The sequence below is a fragment of the Xiphophorus maculatus genome, chromosome 15, assembly GCF_002775205.1.
Source record: "Xiphophorus maculatus strain JP 163 A chromosome 15, X_maculatus-5.0-male, whole genome shotgun sequence".
NCBI lineage: Eukaryota > Metazoa > Chordata > Actinopteri > Cyprinodontiformes > Poeciliidae > Xiphophorus > Xiphophorus maculatus.
The window spans coordinates 6884650-6909177 of record NC_036457.1 but is presented as its reverse complement, the minus strand read 5'-3'; the positions used below and the strand labels follow the sequence as shown (position 1 = coordinate 6909177).

Here is a 24528-nt window from a genome sequence, read left to right as displayed (position 1 = left end):
ACTCACCACATTTTGTCAGTTGTTTGTTTTGGTTTTTATTAGTTGGTCCATTACATGAAAACTACAATAAAATGCATTGAAGGTTATCACTGTAACGTCACAGAATGCGGAAAAAATTAGCATTTGCAATTTAAGTCAGACTTTTCCTCGGTACTGTGGAAGAACTGTGCTTAAACCATTATGAAAATTTATCATCAAAATCTTTTTAGTATTCATCTGAAATAAGTTTGACATTTTTTTGCATGTCAGAATCATCAGTGTTTGACTTGAAATACAATTATTCGTTCCATAATGTAAGTGACTTATGCATAACAAACACTCCTTTAATTTAAAATGGTTTCTACTCTTCTATTACTTCCAGCTGCACAATTTTAGCAGCTTGAGAACAAACCAAATCACTGGTTAATTGTCCTCAGTCTCCTGAACTGTAAATTCAGGCTGGTTCCCACTTATGTCAAAAAGGCAGTCAGTCAACTAACTGAGCTCGCATTGTGACCTTGGCAAACCTTTGCAATCCTCTTTTCAGAGAACTCAATGAACACCTCAAGATAAAGAGTGAAGGAGGTAGCCATCATGTTTTGCCGTCGTCTCCTTTTTTCTCTATCGATCCGAGGAATCGCATGAGCAAATCGGCTCAATGAAAGCTCCAGTGGTGAGAGGAATGGCTGCAGGATGGTGAAGGGGTTAGCATTTCCATGGGACTCCCACCGAGCCATCAGTAAAGCGGTGTTATATTGATTCTTGCTTGCCATTATTGGCCTTAACCATTATCTGTTTGGCTGTGTCTCGGCACTCTGGGCCGGTCCTGAGAGAGGTGAGTAATGCAGCTGGAGGAAGACGACACCAGTTTGACTCCTGCCCTAAAATGACTCTTTGCTTCCTTTAAAAGCTGGCTGATGGTTTGCTTCTGGATATGAATGCATTCATTCACTGCACTCAGTGATTTTACAGTGCTTGGTAAAAGTATTCGCACCCTTGTTGATTTAAATTAGACTTTTTAAAGTTATTTTTAAATGATTCAGACTATCGAGCAAAATTCTAGCATCAAAAAATTTAGAAATAAATATTTTTATTCATTGAAGGAGAAAAAAATATCCAAACCATCAGGGCTCTTTGTGCAAATATCCTTCCTTTCATAAATAACTAATTAACTTTGTTTTGCCACATATTTTTGGTTCGATTTCATCAACAACCACAGACATTATTATTGCAACACCTACAGAATCAAGAAATCACATAAATAGAACTTTCCTGATTACATACAGTCAAGTTATTTGGTGATAGTTTGATGTTATGAGACTGCTTGTCTGCTTCAGGAGGTGGAAAACATAAAATTGATGGAACAAGAAAGTTTGCTTTGTACCAAAGGAGGATGTCTACCCTGTGTCTGTTTATGATCTTGAGCTCAAACTCACTTTGGTTATGTTTCATTTAGGGCAGTGAGCCAAATCATACCAGCAAGTCCACCTAATAAAGAAACTACAAAATAATGATTTGGTAGTTTCTTTGAATTCTGGATTAAAATTTGATTGAAAAGGGGCCAAGGGGCCAAGCTCTTTCACATGTGTCTAATATTAGCATTTGTACAGTGATCTGAAACATTTAACGAAGACAAAAAAGCAAAAACAGAAGAGGATCTGTAAGGGTGTAAATAAATGTTTTACCTGGACTTTATTTGATGTGAAAAAAGTGTTCCTGACCAGCTTAAAGTTGAGTTTTATTCATGTCAGCGGTCTTTACTTTATTTGTCAACCATTCCAGTATTTACGATTCCGCTGAAGAAATCTGATTAACCCTGATTGTCACCCTCTCACACCAAATATGTTTTCTGTTGCTGTTCTATCTCTAGAACACTAAAAGACATAGTTTTCTAAAAACTTTTTCAGGTTGTCAGTCACTGTCAGCTCTCCCACTGTGGGGGAGCTGACAAGACAACAAAAATTACATACGTTTCCCTTTTATTGTTTTTTAAACGCTGTTGAAAGCTGGTGTTTTGGACTTGATCATCACCCACATGCTGACACTTTGATTGACCTCATTATTTTTCAAGTTGCTGAAGTAATTTTGCTTTAGGTGCGGAATTGGACAAGATAATTGGATCAGCTTGATTAACAATTGAACAGAAAGGAGTTCACATGACAACAGCGACTGTGGTGTCATTTGTTAAAGAGGGCTTTACTGGAATCAGTTCGTGTTACTTCTGCTTGGAAGGCTGGCTGAGGTTTGCTACATTATTTCTCTCAGAACTGGGCAGTTAAATTAAAGACTTTTCCTCTCTCTCACCACATACCTTGTTTTTTGTGTTATAAACCTTTGATAGTAATGAAAACTAATACGCAATCCAGTTCCTATAAGTGATTCCTATTCCCTGCTGGAACAATATTTTATTGAAGACGAAATGGCACAGACTGAACTTTGACATTCAAAATGATTGTGTCCTATTATTAGTGACACTCTTTAGAGTGTCACTAATTTATTCATAAATTGTAAATGGGCAAGTTCAGCCTAACTGCTGTTCTTCTCTTCTTCCTTAATTAATTTCTGATAATTCCATAAATTAACTTCTTTAAAATAAAAAATAAATAAAAAAAACAACGTAGCTTTTTCTTAAAGCTGTTCACGGTGGCAAGCGTGTCACCGAAATTTGAATTTCTCTGAATAGGTTCTAGATTTTTACCGAGAGTTTTCCTGGTATTTTCATTCTTCCAGTCTGTTTTTTGTATAACATAAAATGGGAAATTTTGTATTTAAACTTTAAAAGTTGGGGAATATTCATCCAGTTCCAACTTGACATTTATTTGTCCAGTTGACTATTTGTCTTTTGTTGGGCTTACTCTTGGTACTGTAAGAAAATATGGCTGTTCACCTCTATTGACACATTGATTTTAAGCATCCAAATCAATAATAAATTGAATTACTATTTATCTCTCTTTTTTTAAGCAATTGTTGATTAGATTTGATTATGCTGTCAACAAAAAAAACACTAAAACTAATTTAGTGCCATACAGAGACCAGGATCTGAATAATGTCTTGTTAAAATGATCTTATTTGATGGTGGCAAAAGTATTAACTTTGAAAAAACAGAGAATAATTTAGTTATCTAGAGCAGTTGGTCGCTTAGGCTGATGAGACAAGCCCTCAAATTACAGAAACTAAATAATTTGATTCTTGAAATGGTAAATAAGATTTTAGCTTTGAACAAACCAAAGATGTAGATGGTAAAACAGGTCTAGAAAATGGATGAGGGAGTCTTTTGTAACTGCCAGGAATATCCAGGTTATTGCCTCCTCTGGTGGAACAATCTATTTTCTTCCTCATGACGAGGCTAAATGACCGCAGCGTTAGCGGGCAGGTTTTTTGTCTGCATGTTGGTGGTTATTATGACATCAGTGTTTAAATTTCATTTGGATGTTTAACAGCAGGGTGCAGTTTTGGAGATTTATGATAGGAATTATGTTATTTTTAGTGCAAAGATCACACTTTGCTGATGATTTGGTAATCATTCTTCTTTTTATGTAAGTAAATGTCTTGGTGTTATGACATTAGTGCCGCAGCCCTTTATTTATGTGCTGCATTTACTAAGGATGTAACGAGGTGTTTGAAGTAAACAAAGAATAGCAATAAATCAGAATCGGTTAGAGATTTCTATACCGTCTGAAACTGGTAGCTATTTGTGAGTTTGTTTCAAAAAGGAGAAAAAGTCTCTTAAGACATAGACAGCCCTACCCAATACTGCAGTGACTCATAGAAAAGCAGAATCACACCTCAGGATCTCTGGTTGTGTAACTAGATTCACTCATGAATCTCTAACTAGTTTAACTTTTTTTTTAACACAAATCTGTCATCACGTGCCAGGGAGAGGACTGCCAACTGTTCCCCACAGACACAGGTGGAAGGTGGAAGAATTAAACTGCAGGCAGTTGATGTTTTCAAGGTCTGGTTCAGACTTTAATTTTCCCAGCATAAAAAATAAAAAAGCTTACATTAATTGTCTGCTTCTTCTTATTTATTGCCTTGGAGAAAGGTGCTCACTTATTGATTTATGTGCTTTAGACTTAGAGGGAAGATAAAGTGGAATTCTTAAACTGCTGCCTTTTTTTTCTACCCAGCTTATTTTAACCATCATCCTAGAAAAAGAAAAGCCCGTTATCTGCATTAAAACTCTCCCATGGAAGAATAATTGTGTAAGTACATTTTTGAAAGTCTGTCTTAATACCACAAAATATTGCCTTTAAATGGAAAACAGGTTGGGAGATGCTGTGAGTCTGTAATTACTTTTTTTTTTGTTTGCCTGGAATGGTCAAAAAGACTACATATGTTTGTAAAGAACATCTAATGGGAGGCAGCATATTGTTGATTGGTCCCAATGTTGATTCTGGTCATCAGTGTGGTCTGCTGTTTATCTAAAAATATGGAAAACAGAATTCCCAGCACTGTCACTTATTTTCATCCCCTGCTGTTTTCCAGTTAATCCTTTATCCTCCCCAAACTCACACTGAAGCAGCTTTTATTTTTGGTTCTGCTACTTATTGTGGTTCTTTTTATTTTTTCTTATGGATTTAGTTTCTTTATGTCTAGTTTTTTTTTTCACTTTTTATCTTTGACAAGCTCTCTCCAAAAATGGTGTTTCAAATATATTAACTGGGATTTGACTAACAGGACTGTTCTGTCCACTTCATGTCATTTAGGATTAGGTACAGTGTTTCAAATTAATACAAGGGTATATCAATTTTGAAAATAAGGTATGTTTTTATTTACATTTATTAAATTCTGAACTGTTCTTTGCTGATATAATACCAGTCCAATCCTCATGTTTGCTGACAAGCTTCTTACAAGTTTTTACTGTTAATTTCACTGGTGACTCATTGCAAAATATGAATAGCCTTTTTGCAGTGAGTCACCAGTGAAAAACCTCTTGAAAATTCTCATCTTTGTAGCAAAGAACAAAATTATTCACACCTCTGGATTTTGGTGTAAAATTATTTTCAAAAAGCAAACAAGTTTGTTTTTAATTAAAAAATAGATGGACATCTCTCAAAAGACAATAACACACAGTAAAAGAAGCCTAGTTTACATTTACATTTCATTAAATAAAAATTATTTGTACCTTTTCAATAATCAATGGGGAAACATCTTCATTAGCATTATATTAAACAAACTCTTGTTTTAATTGCTAGTCAGCTCTTAGTATGCTTCCACGGGTATTTTGGTTTTTTAGTGAAGAGCTCCAAGTCTTTTACTTTAAAAGGTCAACTCAGTCAGTAGAAACATTTTCATAAAATCAAAAGATTACTTCTCACTTAAATCTGTAAGGTTATGAATAATTTTAACTGTAGTTCACCACCTAACCATTAACTAAGTTAACAGTCTCAAAATAAATCAGCTCTAGCTCGTTCTTTGTTTTTGTATCAGTCGTAATCTTAAAAATAAAAGTCTAACTTCACTTCATTTTTGTTCGTGATGTTCGTGAGATGACGTTTTGCTCAGTGTCTTTTTCAGAGGTGTTTGTGTTGTTTCCTTCAGTGGATCTTGGTGCATTGCCACAACAGGCAAGGGGAGGAGTTGTTGTTTTTTCTTTAAGGTTTAGCTCATTTGACACGGTGCAGTGTGAAAGTGAATCGCACCAGCTGAAAGTGTAACTAATATTGTAAGTTAGTCTACCAGACGATTAAGGTGTGAAAACACCCTCAATATGACATGATTGATTGTTTTAGTTGGAAACATTTGTTATATAAATTAATTAAATTAGGTTTTGATTTATTCTATCACAGTATTGGGAAGGTTTCTGGATGTGATCTTATCCTCTTTTTTTATTGTTTTGGCACATCTGCTAATGAAGCAGTGATCGTCTATACATTGAACATGCAAGGGAATGACTTGTATAAGGAAAGTCTAATTCAAACAGCATATATGTATGTCAGTGCCGAGTTTCCAGAGGGGATGCGTGGAATCAATATCAGAGCTGATGAAAGCATGTCTGAGTAGATTTGTATTAACTGTGTCAATCATTGCTACACTTCCAGAAATAGTAAATAATAATCTTGTCAAACACTTCCTCAGTACTTTTCAAATCAGTGATGATTGTGAAACCACACGTGAATTCCTGATATATTTATATTCTCCCAAACAGACACATTCGGTCTTTAGAATCACAAAAGAAACAGATAAATTAAGATGTCTCTGTGATTTGACTAGTAAAATCGAGCTTCTGTCCCTAGTGATGTTTTCCTAACAAAGATTTTTCCTTTGCTGTGTTTTCCTCTTGAGCTGGCATGGACAACACAAGCCTTGAATCATCCACACTTACATCTTGTCCTTTCCTGATGACACAGCTGACAGATGGTGCTAAATGTGTGGGACATGATACCAGCTGTTGCTCCAGGAGAAAGTAGTGTTACTGCTGTCACCTTGTGTGGAAAAACAAGCAAGTTATGATTTCCATATTAAAAAGATTTCTCTATGAAAACTTTCTAAAATGACTTGTACATTGATAAGCAACATTGTCAAAACAGTCTAAAATTAAATAAAGGTCATGAAGACATGGTTCTTGATATATCAAAATGTTACAATTCATCTCTTAACTAACATTTGTCTATCATCTAGCAGATACAATGATAGAAAGTAGAAATTGTGGATTATAAATTGTTGCATATTTATTTCCAGATTCCTCGCGTTTCTATTCTCAGTGTCTGGTTGTATTGTCAAATCATTGCCTAAATTTCTAGGCAGTAATCCAGACTTGCTTTCTTGTTATATATGTGTGAGCTGTACATTTGAAAAAGTAAATATACATGCTTATTAAAATGCAGACTACCTGCCTACAGAGATCAGTTTATTTAAATTGATATTCTATGAGATTATTTGGGTTTTTTCCTGCTTCATGTCTGCAAAGCACAAGGCTCTACAGGCTTGTAATAACATCTAATTCCAGCTAATCATCAGCTATTTCTTTTCACATCCAACTGGAGGAAAACTGGGTTTTGTCTTCCCATCTAAAGTCAATATAATCCTCTCGAGAAAAGAAATGACCTTTTACCGCAGAGCTGGAGCAGAATACTAATTCACACTTTGCAGCGCAGAACCCGCCAATACACATCAGTGAGTATTGATTAGCAATACATAGCAATACATAGTCGTAAAAGTGCTATTGTTCCACATCATTTTATAATTTTGGTTGTAAGACGTTTAAACCTCTTTTCATTTTGAAGATAATTAATTTTCTGTGGGGCTATATTTTTTATTTCCTGTGAAAACATTCCTGAAAGATTGATGATACATAATTGCTTTCCATTAGTAATATTGGGCAAGAAATCACATTACAGATCACAAACAAAAGACATTTTTTCCATATTCAGAAAACTTTTATTATTTAAATACGTTATTCATAACGTATTTAATCAGCAAAAAAACCCAACTAATTTAATCAGATGAAAATGTTTTAGATGCAGTTATATATTTAAAAGGAATTAAAACCATATATATTTTTACATAGACTCTCTCAAAGAAAAAGTATTGCTTCAATCAAAATTTCTTCATTCAGATTGTTTTGTCCAGCTAAAGTATGTTACTCTTACTGCTTTTGTCTGTTTTTTTAAGGGCCCGCCTTCTTTTGAAATACATTTTCTCTGGAATTAAAAACATGTAACGGAATAATAATAAAAAAATTGAGGTGTATTAAAGATTTCAGTTGCTGGCTTTCTATAATTCTTTTCGAAGAATTCAAAAAAATAATATCTATTTTATTTGGAGTTTGAATCTTTCTTATAACTTGTGAGAACTATTAAAAGTCAAAGTTGTCATGGACGACGTTTGTTTTCAACAGGTTGACATCCTTTTTTTTTATCTGAGTCAGTTTTTTAGTCACTATGCTAATTCAGAAATAGATAAATGGCAGCAACAGTCTGTTGATGCTTTGCAGCAGACAGGTTTTATACATTGCATCCTTTCTGCACCAGTTAACACTGAAATAAATACGTTGTCATGTTTGTCGTTGTATGTTCTAATTTTTCGCTCAAGCCTTGTTATTTATAACCAGCAACAGAAATTCAGGCTTTTTGTTGCTCTGTGTGGCAACAATCTGTGGCTTCACCAGATGGGTTTCAGTTCACCTTTGTTCTGCCTCGGTGGCCATGTCTGTTTGAGAGGACAGTAGGATTATTTGTGCAGGACAGCAGCGGGTCTTTGCTGTGATGTGTGGAAGGTCTCATCGTTGTCACAAAGAAGCTGTGTTTGTAGGGGTGTATTGGAATGTGATAAATTAAAGGAGTCTTACTGCCTGGACACTGCTCTTCAAGGCAACTGAGTATTAGGAAAATATTTGATGCACCATTTGATTTAATGCTGAAAACTGCAGTATGGATATTGATTACGATTACCCAATTTTCCTGTCGCTTGCTTTTAGTCATTTACAATAAACGCTGTCCCCACTGTTCTATGAGTTTTAACGACCTATCTGCTAAAGATGTGCAACATGAGTGCATTAAGGCAGGTGGAGTCCATCCAAATATCAGTTATTACTTTAAAGATATACTAAACCACATTTTATTACAAACAGGTATTTAATGCAGACTAATATTTGATATACTGTTCAGCTCTACTTAAGAAAAAAAATCCTGTTGGCCTTTGGTTTTCAGTTTTTAGCATTAGCTACTGATATTCACACTGCTAAGACTCCTGAACAAGACTGTAATTTTTCATCTAAGTGTAAAGAGAAAGAAAGAAAACAAAGGAAATAGACCAATAAATTAGAGTGTTAATTTAAAATTGAAATGTGGTTTTGTTGTGTGTTTTTCAGGGACAACCTGTTGGCCAGTGTGATTTTAATATTCGACTCCTGTGCATGGAAAAGGAAATAATTTCTCCACGTCAGGAAAAAATGAAGCTTGGACAGATCGACAAAGCCAAGGAGCCCTTCAGTGTCCGAAATAAGCCCTTCTTCGACATCCACGCATCGCGCAAGGTAACACTTTTAGCTTTCTAAATCCTTCCCCTCCCTTTAACTAGGCCAGATGTGACCCAGTTAAGATTCATCCTTTCTTTTGGTCATGCCAAAATGCACAAATCCTATCTCTGTTGTATGGGGCAACCTAATTATTGTACACATACACTCGTATGTGATCTGTCAGTTGCATCCCAGATTTTTCCTAGAGAATTTATTTTCTAGGGAAATAGCTCTTCAAGGACAAATTGGTCTCAAGAGAAGGAGATGCAGATGATGAAACATACTTTGTTCACCTTTATGCTATGGAAAGGACGAGCTCTAGGGAGGAAAAGAGCACTCACTTGAGTGTCTGATGCCTTGGCTATTTCCCGCTGGGACTCATCCGGTGCAATCTCAAGTGATTGGAAGCCAGGATTACAATACATTGCCTAGATCTGTCTTCTTTGTGTGAGCTTGAACACACATTTCTTGTGCTTTTTAGCATTTTTGTTGAATTTACGAGAAATATTCCCTGTTATATTCAGTAGTGTTTTTCTTGTTGTCTGAAAATAAATAAATTATCTGCTGAGGTTACAAAACAGTCAGCTGAAAGCAGCAAAGCTTTTATCGCCTCAATGGCTGTTAAGTCTTCCTCAAAGGTCTGTGCTCTCGCTCCTTCTCTCAGGTCTACAGGGGTTCAGAGCACAATTAATTTTGTGTTTGGCTTCAACAAAGATCAGTTGGAAATCTTGGTATGTCTTGCTGTGACCTCAGATGATCAAACTGCAGTGAGGGGGTGATATTTATGCTTTTTTGTATGTTTTTTTTTAATGTCTCCCAACTTCAGTTTCTTAGAGTTGTCCATTGTTGAAATTGTTACCTCGGGTCTAACCCTGTGCTACCCACATTTCTAAGAATCCTTGTGAAGGATCAGCACTGGAAGTTTTTGGGTTCATTTTGATGAAGATATTCTGGAAATGAAGTCACTGGTATGCTGTATGGCTTCTGAGCGCCCCATTGTGTCCCTTAGTGGCCATCTGCTCTCTGTACAGTCCTATCTCTGTTGTATGGGGCATTGGCTAAGGATAACTGGAATCAGGCTCATTAATTCATCCCAGCACAAACCTCCACTTCATGGTGTATTGACCACAAATTCCTTCTAGGGATATTTCAGTTGTATGACAACTTTTGTCTGTTTCTAAGCTTCTGTTTTTCATTTAATTCACTTGCACATTTAGCCTGTCATTTCCCCACCAATTGGGGGTATTTTTCGGTTTCACTTCCTCCACTTATTTTACAAGGAACCCTTTTGTTTTAGTCGGACTTGCACACCAAGACAATATGATAGTGTATTTTGGATTTTCCCATTGAATTGACAGGAAAGTGGAAATAACCTCATTTAGCAGCAACTGTATATGAACTGTTCTGTTATTTTTTTTGTAAGGTGTTGTGTAATATGCACTAAATATAAGAATTTTATGGGTAAATTTATTAGTGTGCTAATGGTTATGAGATCCAAAAATCTGTGGAAATGCGCACAGAATTTATAAACCGGGAGATTATAGTTTTGATGGACTCAAATAAACTCAGATATTGCATTTTGTCTTAAAGACAAGTAGCCAAAAGTATCAATAATATAAGATTAAAGACTAAAATAATGGTACATTCTCCCTCTGGGCCTTATCATTGCTGACTCAAATAAGCCCAGATATTTCATTTTGTCTTACAGAAATTTACTGCTGCCCCAAACATAATAAAAACACTAGTTAAAAGGTGTCTAGTTTATAGTATATACTATATATACTATATATATAGTATATATATATATATACTATATATATATATATATACTATATATATATAGTATATATATATATACTATATATATATATAGTATATATATAGTATATACTATATATACTATAAACTAGTATATTTGTGGCCACACTTAAGGAGGTGTTTTTTCACCTTTTTAATGTAAAGAAACATTCTTAATAGATGTCTTTTTTGTAAAAGGGGAATGTTAAATTGACTTAAGACTGTATTTGTTAGAGACTCATGTGTTCTCCTTTCTGAATTAGAAATAAATTCTGGGCTGGAATACCAGGCCTTCTTTTACCCTTTGAATTTAATAGTATTGGCAATTTTCTAAGAGGATTAGTTTACATGGCGGAAACCAATGTTCCCTCTTGGATAACAAAAATGAGTATTAGAGTTTCAGGCTGTATTAAGTGATGATTTTTACAAAAAGCTTCCATTCAAGCATTTTGATGGGGTTTTCAAGGTTCCTGTATACGAAAAAATATGTGGTTTAATTCTTTAAAGTGTGAAACATTGTCATCATGTGTTGTAATGACTAAATATTTATAACCTCAACTCTTCAGTGAATGGCCCTAATTTGATTCATTGTGTCTTAAAGGAAATGAAATTTACGGTGAATATATTTGAATAATATATTAATATATTAGTTAATATATTAATATATATCAGAAAAAAGGAAAAAATAAAACAAAATGTAGTTTGACCTAAAGGCATTAAAGCGTTCCCTCTCACAAGTTCAGATTGATAGAAATAAAAACTAAAACTGGTTCGTATTCAAGAGTCAAATGTCTTATCGAAATTCTGTCCTAATATTGCAATAACATCTTGAGTATCACCTTGTTACAGCAGTTTAGATTAAAGCTTATTTAATATTAAATAACTAGTAGGAACTATTCAGGTTAAAAGCACAATATAGTGAAACGGTTTTTGTTCCGATACAGATCAAAATTTAAGTAAAAGCGGCAGTGAATGCATGATGCAGATAAAGTAATAGAATGGGGTGATTTGAAAGATATTTGAGTTGCAGTTGTGTAAAAGCTATAGCTGTAATGCAAACGTGCCGTATACATAATGTGTCTGAGTCACAGTGTTTGTGCTGCATGTTTCCAAAAAATCTGCGGCAGCCTGTTTTATCTCAACATCAAAGTGTGTGTGCTACTGTGTTATATTTCTAGAAAGGTGATGATGGCGCATTAAATGCCAGATGTGTTTTAAATCTGATCATTGTCCTGCCTATGTTTGAAAATTGTCAGCACTAAATAAATAACAAAAAAATATGAGGAAAAATCAGCATTCACTTCTGGCCTTTGTAACACTTGCATCCTCCTCGGTTTAGATTCAAGAAGAAACTGCATCTTTTCTCTCTCTCCTGCTCTTGCACCCACTCACCGAGGGAAACATGTTGTCTGTTGTATAAGGGCTTATGCTGCTTGGAAGAGCACACGACATAGACTCGGTGACTAATGTTTGTTTACCTCTGCAGCTTTGAGAATTTTTAGTTTTTCCTCAAGCCTCCAAGACATTATGCAACAACTGATGATGCAGGCTGTATTCATACACTAAAGGTCAGACTCACTGGCGAGAGAGTATCGACTGTAGCGACTCGTTTACTTTTGCTCCGCTTACCTGCTTTCCTTCTGCCTGCCAGGATCAGTTAATTTACCCAAGGAAAGCAGTGTGCATTCTCTGGGTCAGGTCAACAGGTGCTTTTAATGCTTTTTGAACCACTGTGCAACAGCTGTGCTTCATCTTTATGCCTTTAGTCTGCTGTACCTTTACCTCCTTTTGACCTTCGGGGATATCTTGACCTGCTATGATAGACTGGCAGGAAATGGTGTTTGCCTTTTTATAGGTTTCTGCTATTTTGATTTGTGGCCACACTTAAATGTTTCTGACCAAACAAATAAATCAAATGAATATAAAAAGCTATTCTTAAATAAGTAAAAAAGACTCCAAGCCAGCCTGGTGCGTTTAAAAAAAACAAATAAAAAAACATAATTGCCTTCTTAATATGGTGGTTGTGCCACCCTTGGTGACAACATTCATCTCTAGGCTTTGCTATAACTTGTGCTGAGTTTTTTGCATCACTGTGGCCCAATCTTCTTTGCAGAATTGCTTCAGTTCAGCCTCATTTAAGGGTCTTTAAATATAAAAGATCTATTCAAGGTTAAGCAGAGGTATTTCGATTAGATGTAAGCTCAGACTTTGATTAGGCCATTCCAAACAGTTAATTAATCGTCGTGCTGCATAACCCAGAGACTTAGATTCTTCTTGAAGAATTTATAGTTCCATCAGTTATGGCAAGCCGTCCAGTGCCTTTTTGTAGTAGTACTACTTTTGTAGCAGTATGTCATGCATTTCTATTAATAGGTAATTTAAAAATTTAATGGGAATAAAATCTGTTTGTATTAGAATACTTAGGATATACTTAAAAATCTAACTATTGATTTTCTTTGTGCATTTGAACTGCACTGTGATTGCAGGTGTTTTCTAGCTTGACATAAAAGAGGAATTTCAACTTTTATGATTCACTTTTTCTATAAATGCAGTTTCATATAAACATGATGATTGCTTTAATTATATTTTTTCTGGATCACTTCACTTCTTAATTTCAGAGCTTGTAAACTAAGGATAATTTCAATGCTCCAATCTAATTATGTATACTGAGCAATTCAGCCTGCATGCATATAGACAGCTATTAAAATAGTTTTCTCCTGAAACGCTCATAACCCAGAAAATCGGATTTACCTCAGCCTTCTGAGTTCTATTTAAGCACCTTTTCGTTTATTCTAATTGGATTTTTTTTATTCTTGTAGTCCTGTCTACCTGGTCTGTAATGATTAAGGCACATACCTTTCTTTAATACAGCTCCTAGCAATTATTACTGTATTAAAGAATGTTCCCTTCAGTGCGGTAGATTTGAAATAAAGAACATATGGCTTTACTTGTACCACCAATCACAAAAGAGACTACTTCAGGTATGTCAAAAACTGTTTCTATTAAGGTAGTAAATGCAGGGACGTGTATTTTTATATATATATATAAAAAAAAAAAAGAATCTAAAATGTTTACCTCAATTTTGGTTGACAAATTGAGAAAAACACAGGCTTTTTGTTTCTTCACTCAAACGGTACAAAAATAAAAGGATTGCGCCTCACAGAGCAGATGGATAATGACACATAACACACTGTGAAAGCATCCCTAAAGCTTTCTCTAAATGACTATGTTTTCATCCACACAATAGAAAACTGGAGGCTGCTGCAGAGGAATGCTGTAGAGATGAACTTAGTTACAGTAACGACCACTTAAAGCATCTCAGGGATGGAGAAAGAGTTTTTGTCAGTGTTGGTTTGTCCAAGTACTTTGGAGTTTGTTAAAGAGCTTTTTGACAATCCCCTGTCACTCAGCAGGTTTCAACACATCACTGCTGTGTGGACAGGTTTTTTTTCTAGAGGCAGAGTGACAAACTATAGGTAAACGTCTTGTGGGGACTCCGCAGAGTCCGCAAAGGTGGACAAATCTGGACCGGTTAAAGTCACACCTGTGAGAAAGGGGTGATTAGGTCATGCATTACAGTTTTCTAAAGATTTTTGCATAAGCACCTCGAAACCATGACACTGTAGCTTCTATTAACGGTTATCATGCTGGTAGATGCTCCTGCCAGTGGATGCCTAGTCTACAGTCCTGGCTGCACCTAAATGTGTCGATTTCTAAATCCAGCATGTCTCAAGTGAAGATGTAGCATTTGATTTTTCCTGTGTCACAAGGAAACAAAATTCCACTTTTTACCTTTGTGCCAAACTAAAATGGTGCATGTCATCTCTTCTCTGATTTTTATCTAGTTTTCTCACTGACAGTAAGTTTATTTATTTTTGATGTATCAAACACTTGTAATATTCTGAATGCAACAGTATATTTGCTCATATTCTTTCTTGTTCCTTTTTTCTTTAAATGTAAGCAAATAGGCTAGTCTGTTGTGAACTTAATACAGTGTCATGATATAGACTGCACTGCATATACGGAAATTTATGGTACTTTAGATCTAAGTGTCAACAAGACACTCTGGAAGCCGTAATATTCATCAGTTATGATCAGACAAGACATTTCCAGGAGTAACTTTAGGACTTCTTTGAAAACAGAGAAACCCTTGGTAAAAGTACTTAGGATTTTGCAAAGCATCACACTAGTGTTTAAAATCATTTCCTACTGAGAACCAGTAGATGTGGTTATCTTTAGGAGTGGAGTATTTCTGAATGAAACATTAATTGGGTTTGCTTTTAAACAAGACCTGGATAAAAGTTTGGCTCAATTCGTTTAATAAGCTTTGGGTATGTCAATGTGGGTGGGCACATTTTCTCATAGGATTACTGGAGTGTTTTTGTTAGAATAGCTTAAATTAGGAGTCAGAAGTCTAAAGACTTTTGTTCATTGACCCCAGTGCACCACAAATGCATTGTGGTGAAAACCAATAAAAGACTGACTCATTCAGAACACCCGTGTTATGCACTTAACCCGTTTCTCTAAGCCTTTATTCCCCATTGCCTGGGGAAAATGTATAACTTCTTTTCTGCAAATGTTTCTTGACTATATGCACAAAAAGTAGGACAATAAAATCTCATAGTTGTTCTCTCAAAATATAAATTAAGCTCTGCTATGTAGCTTTTTCAGGGTTCTTATATATGTTTGTATTTCAGCACCGCTTAATTTGATATTCCATGATGTTGTGTGTCACATTTGATGGATTTTGGACAAATTCTTTACCTTCTGGTCAAAACCTTTTTCTTTTAGACGTCCTGCCAAGCCCCTTGAGCTTCAACACAGATCAGATACACTCTCTTCCCTCTGACAGCTTAAATACAGCAGCATGTTGTTAGAACTCAGTAAGGAGCTGCCCCTCGGTTGTTGGCTTCTCAAACTATCCGTGTGCTGCTTGAGTGTGACTGTATGTCTGCAAGGGTGTGAGCTGTGTGCTTGTGGTATGTAGTTTATCTTTCCTCTCCTGAGCTCTGGCCAGTGATCTTTACCTGACAGTAGTGTAGCCCGAGTGAAGTCATGAACTGACCAATGTTGGAGTTCTCCAGCAATGTAACTTAAATCACTTCAAGAGATTTGTGTAAACCTTAAAATTATGTAATTCTACCATTTAAATTTTTATAGCACATTTAAAACCAGCTCAATTGGCTATTAAGTATTAATAACATTCAGTAAATGAACAATGCATATAAACTAACATTTTTAATTGAAATAAATAAAAGGTTTCTTACAGCCTATGAAATAAAATGGGGCTTTTAATGTTTTCTGCAACTCTAAAAGCAGACAGGAGACTGTTGTACAGATGTGGGTTTACCACTGAAACACTCTGTCAGCTCTGTTTTTTAGTGTGAATCCAAGATTGGCTAATAGCAACTGATTTGTTGACCCCAGAACTCTTAAGTGGAGTGTGAAGGCGCAAACATCCTGACGGTTAATCTGGTGCTGCACCTTTTGTACTCTTAAAAACAAGCAGTGAAACTTTTTTGGAAGTTCTTTTTGATCAGAAAGCCTATTAATGAGTCACAACCCTATAAGCAACCCTAAAACCAACCTTTTTTTTGACGCCTATGAAGCTTTGAGCTTGGCTTTTTGTTCATTTACAAACCAGAAATGCTAATGTTTGAACAGATGAATGAAATAATGTGTGGAATTTGGAGGACTAAAGCCCAAATAAGTCAGGAATTATTTTCAAAATGACATGTATGTTGATCAAATAGATCTAATCGTGTCTGTGATGCTATAATGCCTCATAAATAATGTTTGTTTACTCTGTGTTCAATGAGATTCAAGAACTTTAATGTTTTTCTTCCTTGTCACACCAAGTTACTGCACGTATTATTTTATATTTTAATTAATTGAAACCCCAAATATTCATCTAAAGATTAACATTTTTAAGTCACAAAAATTCTCCAGACTGCATAACCTTATTTGATTTTTTTTTTACCAAGCCCACACACTCACCGATGTGGATTTTCATTTAATAGGCAACTGCACACTGGCTTCAGAGGGCCATTCACATTAGGATCGAAAAGAGCCTTGAGCCGCAGCCCCATGCTCTGACTGGAATATCAATCCATCCATTCCAGCTTTGATTCAGCCCTTGCATCTAAGCCTCATAAGAGCTGTGAGGATGAGCAGACATGAGGAAAACACAAAGGCTTCTGGACAGGAAAGTGAGTGCAAAATATCTGAGTAGGTGTGCTGAGAAACCAAATTCTGGTGAAGTATTAAAAACGATGGTGCATAGCTTTTTTGCATATAACGTAAATCTTTTTGAAGCTAATTCCAACTTCTTATTATTTTCAACTGAATGGTCATTACATGAGTTTTATTAATATCAATTAAAATTTTCATTTCCCCCCCACAGTAGTCTGTTGGTTGATATACAAACATACATGTTTACTATAAAACATCCTTACACTATTCATGTCATTTTCTATGATTGACATTTGATTATTTAACGTTGTTGATTACATGACATTATTTATTTTATTCATTTTTTGAAACCTGCTGTATTTTAGTCTTAGTTTGTTTGGTAGAAGTAGTGAAACGGTTTAGCATTCTGTTCATTCTTGCACAATTAGTATTCCAGCTGAGCATTTAGAGCCCATAAAATCCACTTTATTAGTCACAGAAGGAAATAGTCATTTTAAGCTCAAGGGCAAGTTCAAGTGCATATTTACCCCCCTGATGTTTGGTGGCAGCAACACATGAGATGGTGTTGGAATATGTAAAGACTTGAACTGCATTATGACAAGACTGTTTGATTTAATCCCAAAAGTCAATTAACCCTGTGATTTAAACGTCTGTTCTACTGAATAGTAATGGTTAAAATTCAAGCAAATTCTTTAAAGCTTTCATGTGTTAACAGTTAAGATGAAGGCATGAGCTCAAATGACACATACTATTTTACTTTGCCACTGTATTTACACAAAAATGTAAAGCAAAATATACGATATAATTTTACTGCTTTTACGTAAAAATTATTTTCAATTAGAATAAATAATATAACTCACTGATTATTGCAATGTTATCAGGTCTTTATAGCATGTTTTAATACATAGACTTTCACAGAAGTATACAATAAACAGCTTCTAAAGTAATGGTTTGAAACTGTCTGTGAAAAATAACAGCTTTATAATAGTGCAAATACCACAATTATAGCAAGCTAACACTAGCTGGTTAATTAACACGCATAGAGCTGGTAGCTAGCCTAATGAAGTTTTAAAACAGTTACCTTAATAAGAGTGATGGATGGCGCATGACTGGTTTTCACACTTTGGCAATCCGTGTTTCTTAAAAGTGAGGAAAAGTGGAAAAGCAGGCCTTCATTGCTCTATGCTCCATGGAGAAGGAGAATATCAAAGTCACTGTAGCATTTATTCTTTCCTTCCACTCATAAAGACAAAGTTTTAGTATGACCTCTAATTTTAGTGGTTTGGGAACAATAACTTTTTAAATCTGTGGTGTATCTTGAGAGTCTTATTTAATTCTTAATTTAAGAGTGCCTAACTGACCTGTTTCAATCCTGGATACTAGAGTTGCACTATATGTTGAATATGCAAAACTTCAATTACAGAGTAATCTTTGCATTCATACACCACTGACTGTTTCACCTTTTTATAGTTATGAAATAATATATGGCTCACTAACTAAGTATGCAGTATAAAATTAAATAAACTGACTCAGCTATTGATTATACAATGGGCCTTTTAGTTGGATTTTACCTTCGAGGGAAGTTCAAGCTTTTTATTTCCTCCTCAGACACTAGCAACATGAGGAGACACAACAGGGTATGATTGCCGTCTCAGCTGGTCCTTGACGTTGGCTTGGTGTATAATAGTCCTAAGAGTGCAGATAAGTTGAGGTTTCAGAATAACTATTATCTGAGGGTTGTTCACCATGCTGAGTGTTTCCAAAGTGGAAGTAGAAAGCCAGACGGAAAAGTTTTGCAAGGAAGAAGGTTGTTCAGTTTTTCTTTCATTCAACTCTTTGATCCAGACAGTAAAAGGCACGTCAGCAGCAAAGGTACGTGAGGCTTTATTAAACTAGTTTCACATACTGAGCAAGTTTAACTGCATGTATTTGTACATGACACCAAGAAAAATATCAATCTTTTAGAGTTTTCTTTTTTTTCTGACAGCCCTTGATTATTTGTGATAGCAGTCCTGCTATCACTCATTTAAAGATTTTTAAATTCTTGTAAATTTATTTAAACTCTTTAAGTCTGCAAACCGTTTAAAATGATCATTTAATTATAGTTTCCATTCATTTATGTTGTGCATCTTCTGTTATTTCACTGTAAGGCACATATTCACAGCAGTATATTCACGAACAGATTTTTTAAAATAATTTTGCCAGACCCCATGCACTTCTTTTTGCATGATTGTCACACAGTGTATGATTACCTGATTACATTTGCAATGATATTTTACTCAGTGAATTCAGTTCACCTTATTTTGTGTTTTTTGATGCAAGGAGTCTTTGTGAAAAAGACAAAGTACTACCTCTTTTGAAATTATTCCCACAAACACAACCACCCACTTTAACAAAATACCTTACAAACATTAGTAAAGTAGTGTTCACTTGAATCTAAACAGAGAACACGATTGATAATTGCTAATACTATGGTTTTAGGGCTGTTGAGCTGTATAAATGGATTTTTTTTTTTTTAAAAGTGCCCCAAAGAAAAAGTCAAGACATAGACCTCTGATGGCTACATAAGTGGTTTGCTGTGCAAGGAGCTGGCATCTTGGTAACAGATAGAGAGGTTATAAGTGTTGGCAGCACAAGTCAAGTAATGTTGGAGTCAAAACAGTAAGTGAAGGCGATCAAGTGTAGAGGATTCCTTTTAGACACACTACACAACATTGCCACTTGAATAAGGATGCATTTATACAGCAGGCAAATGTGATGCATTCCGTTTTCTTTTTGTTGTTTTTTTTAGCTAATATCTGACTTTTTTTATCCAAGTCTAAGTACCTCCATTCTAAACTTTTCACTGCCCAAAAAATCCAATTTGTGCCACTTTCATATTTGGGTCTGTAGTCAGAATGGTCATGTCATATTTTATCCAACTTTTACAAAATTGACGTGAGACATGCATCATAATTCTGCACCAGAAGAAGCCAGACACAGTCTGGATGTAAACAAAAGCTGAAGCAGTGATGACACTTTGGAAGGAGCTAATCAATGGAAAGACAACAAAGAACCTTTTTCTACTGCAAAAAGGCCAAGTTTTTCACTTGCTCTGCCATTCTGCTCTACCTTGGTAATGTAATCAGAAAGCAACAAATGAAAATTCCAAAACTCCGCCAAGACTAATCTCAAGACAGAAAAACCAAGTTTCCTTGAAAGGTTGGCTTTTCAAGATAAATGATTGGTATTTCAAAAGCTTTAACCTGAACTGTCGGAAACAAAAGTGGGTAATATCATACGGCAGAACCTAGTATCCCAATCAATGGGGGAAAAAAACTTAATCAATGAAAATGATAGAAAGCTTTGGGACCAAGAGCAAAATGGAAACAGAGAGCTAATCTAACTGCTCTCAAGCTGACAGGATGTGAGCTGAGATTGATTCTTTTATTTCTGTCTTAGAACCAGCAAAATAATTTCCTCTTTTCTGCACAATTTAGTAAATACGAACTAAATCTCAAACAAGATAAAGATTAATCGTAGCAATGGGATTGTAGCAGTTGTTCCTTTTGAAAAAGGCTCAGCTTAAAAAGGTTACATAGAAATATGAATGAACATGAATGAGATACTTAATGTTAAGTGCATCCCACAGGGCAATGAGCAATTTAGCTATCATGCGTCATTGTGTCCTGCTGTGAAATGATTGCAAACATGAGACCTTGAAGAGGGAAGTGTGTTGACCTCAATCACTCCAACACCTTACAAAGAAATAGGGTGACTGCTTGCATATTAGGAATTAATTTTTGTCTCTCAAGGGATTTCTGTTGTCCCGTCTTTGCCCTCGAGTCTACAATGAAATCTTGATCTCTTAATGAGACTTTGCTGTTCATCTCCTCCTACACATCCCCGCTGTTATAGTCTTGGCTTTGTGTTCTTTTTTCCAAAAGAGGTTTTCCATGAAATCTGGATCTCTGTCCCCACCAGCCCCTTCCCCCAAGGAACTTCCTTACTGTAGGAGGATGTGTGAGTGGAAATCTGTCTTTCTTGCTCATCTCTCCAGCCCTGGTTTACTGTGCTCATTGAGGATGGTGGGTGGGTGTGCTAAGATGGCAGGAGAACTGAAATGGAACTCCCAGATCTTACCGCCTACATGCCGTTCTCTCATAAAAGCATCATTTCTTTTTAGTCTGGCTATCTGCCTTCTCCATGTCAGCACGGTTGTCAAGCTTTGTGTGATCTGCTGTGACTCATTCATCGTTCTTGAGAGTACTGATGCTGCTCTCCTTTTTTTGCAGATGCATTGGGGAGAGTATTTTTCTGTTGCTTTTAGCTTGATGTATTCTTTCCTCATAAGGCTAATGACTTCATTTGGAGCATATTTGCTGAAAAATGGTTGTTAGCAATAAAATGTGGAAATGGGAGTTCATCCTGTGGTTTAATGGAATAAATTCCTCGATGAGGGAGGAGTGAGGACTACACAAAATTAACATATTTTTCAGTGATGTGATGCACCTATTGCCAGCTTTGCAATTCAAGAATTCTCGACTGCTGGTTGCAGTAGCTTACATTGGAGTCTTTGTAAATCTTAATAGAAATTTGCATCGCCAAAGAGTTATGAAAAAGAAAATTCAAATCATAAGCTTGGTGTGCTTTGGTATATATTACAAAACAAATTTAATATTGATTGCAATATGGATGCCAAAAATGCTCATGTACCTTTAGAACACAGGTGTCAAACTCCAGTCCTCAAGGACCGGTGTCCTGCAGTTTTTAGATGTGCCACAGCTACAAAACACTGGAATAAAATGGCTTAATTACCTCCTCCTTGTGTAATTAACTAATCTAATCTTCCATCCATCCATCCATCCATCTTCTTCCGCTTATCCGAGGTCGGGTCGCGGGGGTAGCAGCTTCAGAAGGGAGGCCCAGACTTCCCTCTCCCCAGCCACTTCTTCTAGCTCCTCCGGGGGAATCCCAAGGCGTTCCCAGGCCAGCCGAGAGACATAGTCCCTCCAGCGTGTCCTGGGTCTTCCCCGGGGCCTCCTCCCGGTGGGACGTGCCCGGAACACCTCACCAGGGAGGCGTCCAGGAGGCATCCTGACCAGATGCCCGAGCCACCTCAACTGGCTCCTCTCGATGTGAAGGAGCAGCGGCTCTACTCTGAGTCCCTCCCGGATGACTGAGCTTCTCACCCTATCTCTAAGGGAGAGCCCAGCCACCCTATGGAGAAAACCCATTTCGGCCGCTTGTATCCGCGATCTCGTTCTTTCGGTCATGACCCAAAGCTCATGACCATAGATGAGGGTGGGAACGTAGATCGACCGGTAAATCGAGAGCTTCGCTTTTTGGCTCAGCTCTCTCTTCACCACAACGGACCGGTACAGCGCCCGCTTGACAGCAGACGCTGCGCCAATCCGCCTGTCGATCTCCCGCTCCCTTCTTCCCCCATTCGTGAACAAGATCCCGAGATACTTAAACTCCTCCACTTGGGGCAGGACACCCCCCCTGACCCGGAGAAGGCACTCTACCCTTTTCCGGCTCAAGACCATGGCCTCGGATTTGGAGGCACTGATCCCCATCCCGGCCGCTTCACACTCGGCTGCGAACCGCTCCAGCGAGAGCTGCAGATCACGATCTGATGAAGCCAAAAGGACCACATCGTCTGCGAAAAGCAGAGATGAGATCCTAAGGCCACCAAATCGGACCCCCTCAACACCTTGGCTGCGCCTAGAAATTCTGTCCATGAAAGTGATGAACAGAATCGGTGACAAAGGGCAGCCCTGGCGGAGTCCAACTCTCACCGGAAACGAGCCCGACTTACTGCCGGCAATGCGGACCAGACTCTGACACCGGTCATACAGGGACCTGACAGCCCGTATCAAAGGGCCCGGTACCCCATACTCCCGGAGAACCCCCCACAGGGCTCCCCGAGGGACACGGTCGAACGCCTTCTCCAAGTCCACAAAACACATGTAGACTGGTTGGGCGAACTCCCATGCACCCTCCAGGACCCTGCCGAGGGTGTAGAGCTGGTCCAGTGTTCCACGACCAGGACGAAAACCACACTGCTCTTCCTGGATCCGAGGTTCGACTATCCGACGGACCCTCCTCTCCAGGACCCCTGAATAGACCTTGCCAGGGAGGCTTAAGAGTGTGACCCCTCTATAATTGGAGCACACCCTCCGGTCCCCCTTTTTGAACAGGGGGACCACCACCCCAGTCTGCCAATCCAGGGGAACTGCCCCCGATGTCCATGCGACATTGCAGAGTCGCGTCAACCAACACAACCCCACAACATCCAGAGCCTTAAGGAACTCCGGGCGGATCTCATCCACCCCCGGGGCCCTGCCACCGAGGAGCTTTTTAACCACCTCGGTGACCTCGTCCCCAGAGATTGGAGAGCCCAACCCAGAGTCCCCAGGCTCCGCTTCCTCAGTGGAAGGCATGTTGGTGGGATTGAGGAGGTCTTCGAAGTACTCCGCCCACCGGCCCACAACGTCCCGAGTAGAGGTCAGCAGCACACCATCCCCACTATAAACAGTGTTGGTGCTGCACCGCTTCCCCCCCCCGAGACGCCGGATGGTGGACCAGAATCGCCTCGAAGCCGTATGGAAGTCTTTCTCCATGGCCTCTCCAAACTCCTCCCACGCCCGAGTTTTTGCCTCAGCAACCGCCCGAGCCGCATGCCGCTTCGCCCGCCGGTACCCATCAGCTGCTTCCGGAGTCCCACAGGCCAAAAAGGCCCGATAGGACTCCTTCTTCAGCCTGACGGCATCTCTCACCGAAGGTGTCCACCAGCGGGTTCGAGGGTTGCCGCCGCGACAGGCACCGACAACCTTGCGGCCACAGCTCCGATCGGCCGCCTCGACGATGGAGGCACGGAACACGGTCCACTCGGACTCCATGTCCCCCACCTCCCCCGGGACGTGTTCGAAGTTTTGCCGGAGATGGGAGTTAAAGCTCCGTCTCACAGGGGATTCCGCCAGACGTTCCCAGCAGACCCTCACAACACGTTTGGGCCTGCCAGGTCTGACCGGCTTTCGCCCCCACCACCGGAGCCAACTCACCACCAGGTAGTGGTCAGTGGACAGCTCCGCACCTCTCTTCACCCGAGTGTCCAAGACATACGGCCGCAGATCCGATGAAACGATGACAAAGTCGATCATCGAACTGCGGCCTAGGGTGTCCTGGTGCCAAGTGCACATATGGACACCCTTATGCTTGAACATGGTGTTCGTTATGGACAATCCATGGCGAGCACAGAAGTCCAGCAACAGAACACCGCTCGAGTTCAGGTCGGGCGGGCCGTTCCTCCCAACCACGCCCCTCCAGGTCTCACTGTCATTGCCCACGTGAGCGTTGAAGTCCCCCAGCAGAACAAGGGAGTCCCCAGGAGGAGCACTCTCCAGTACCCCCTCTAAGGACTCCAAAAAGGGTGGGTAATCTGAACTGTCGTTCGGCCCGTAAGCACAAACGACAGTCAGAACCCGTCCCCCCACCCGTAGGCGGAGGGATGCTACCCTCTCGTTCACCGGGGTAAACCCCAACGTACAGGCGCCGAGATGGGGAGCAACAAGTATGCCCACTCCTGCCCGACGCCTCTCACCTTGGGCAACTCC

The 24528-nt window shown here is 38.3% G+C and overlaps 1 protein-coding gene across 1 annotated transcript in view; it reads left to right on the top strand.

Annotated features, from left to right (window-relative positions):
- The window catches only part of rngtt (RNA guanylyltransferase and 5'-phosphatase), a 102447-nt gene that overhangs the window by 33428 nt on the left and 44491 nt on the right, over nucleotides 1-24528 (top strand). The window contains exon 11 of the mRNA XM_023347884.1: nucleotides 8795-8959. Within this exon, the coding sequence (XP_023203652.1) occupies nucleotides 8795-8959 (165 nt within the window). The remainder of the gene's footprint in view (nucleotides 1-8794; nucleotides 8960-24528) is intronic.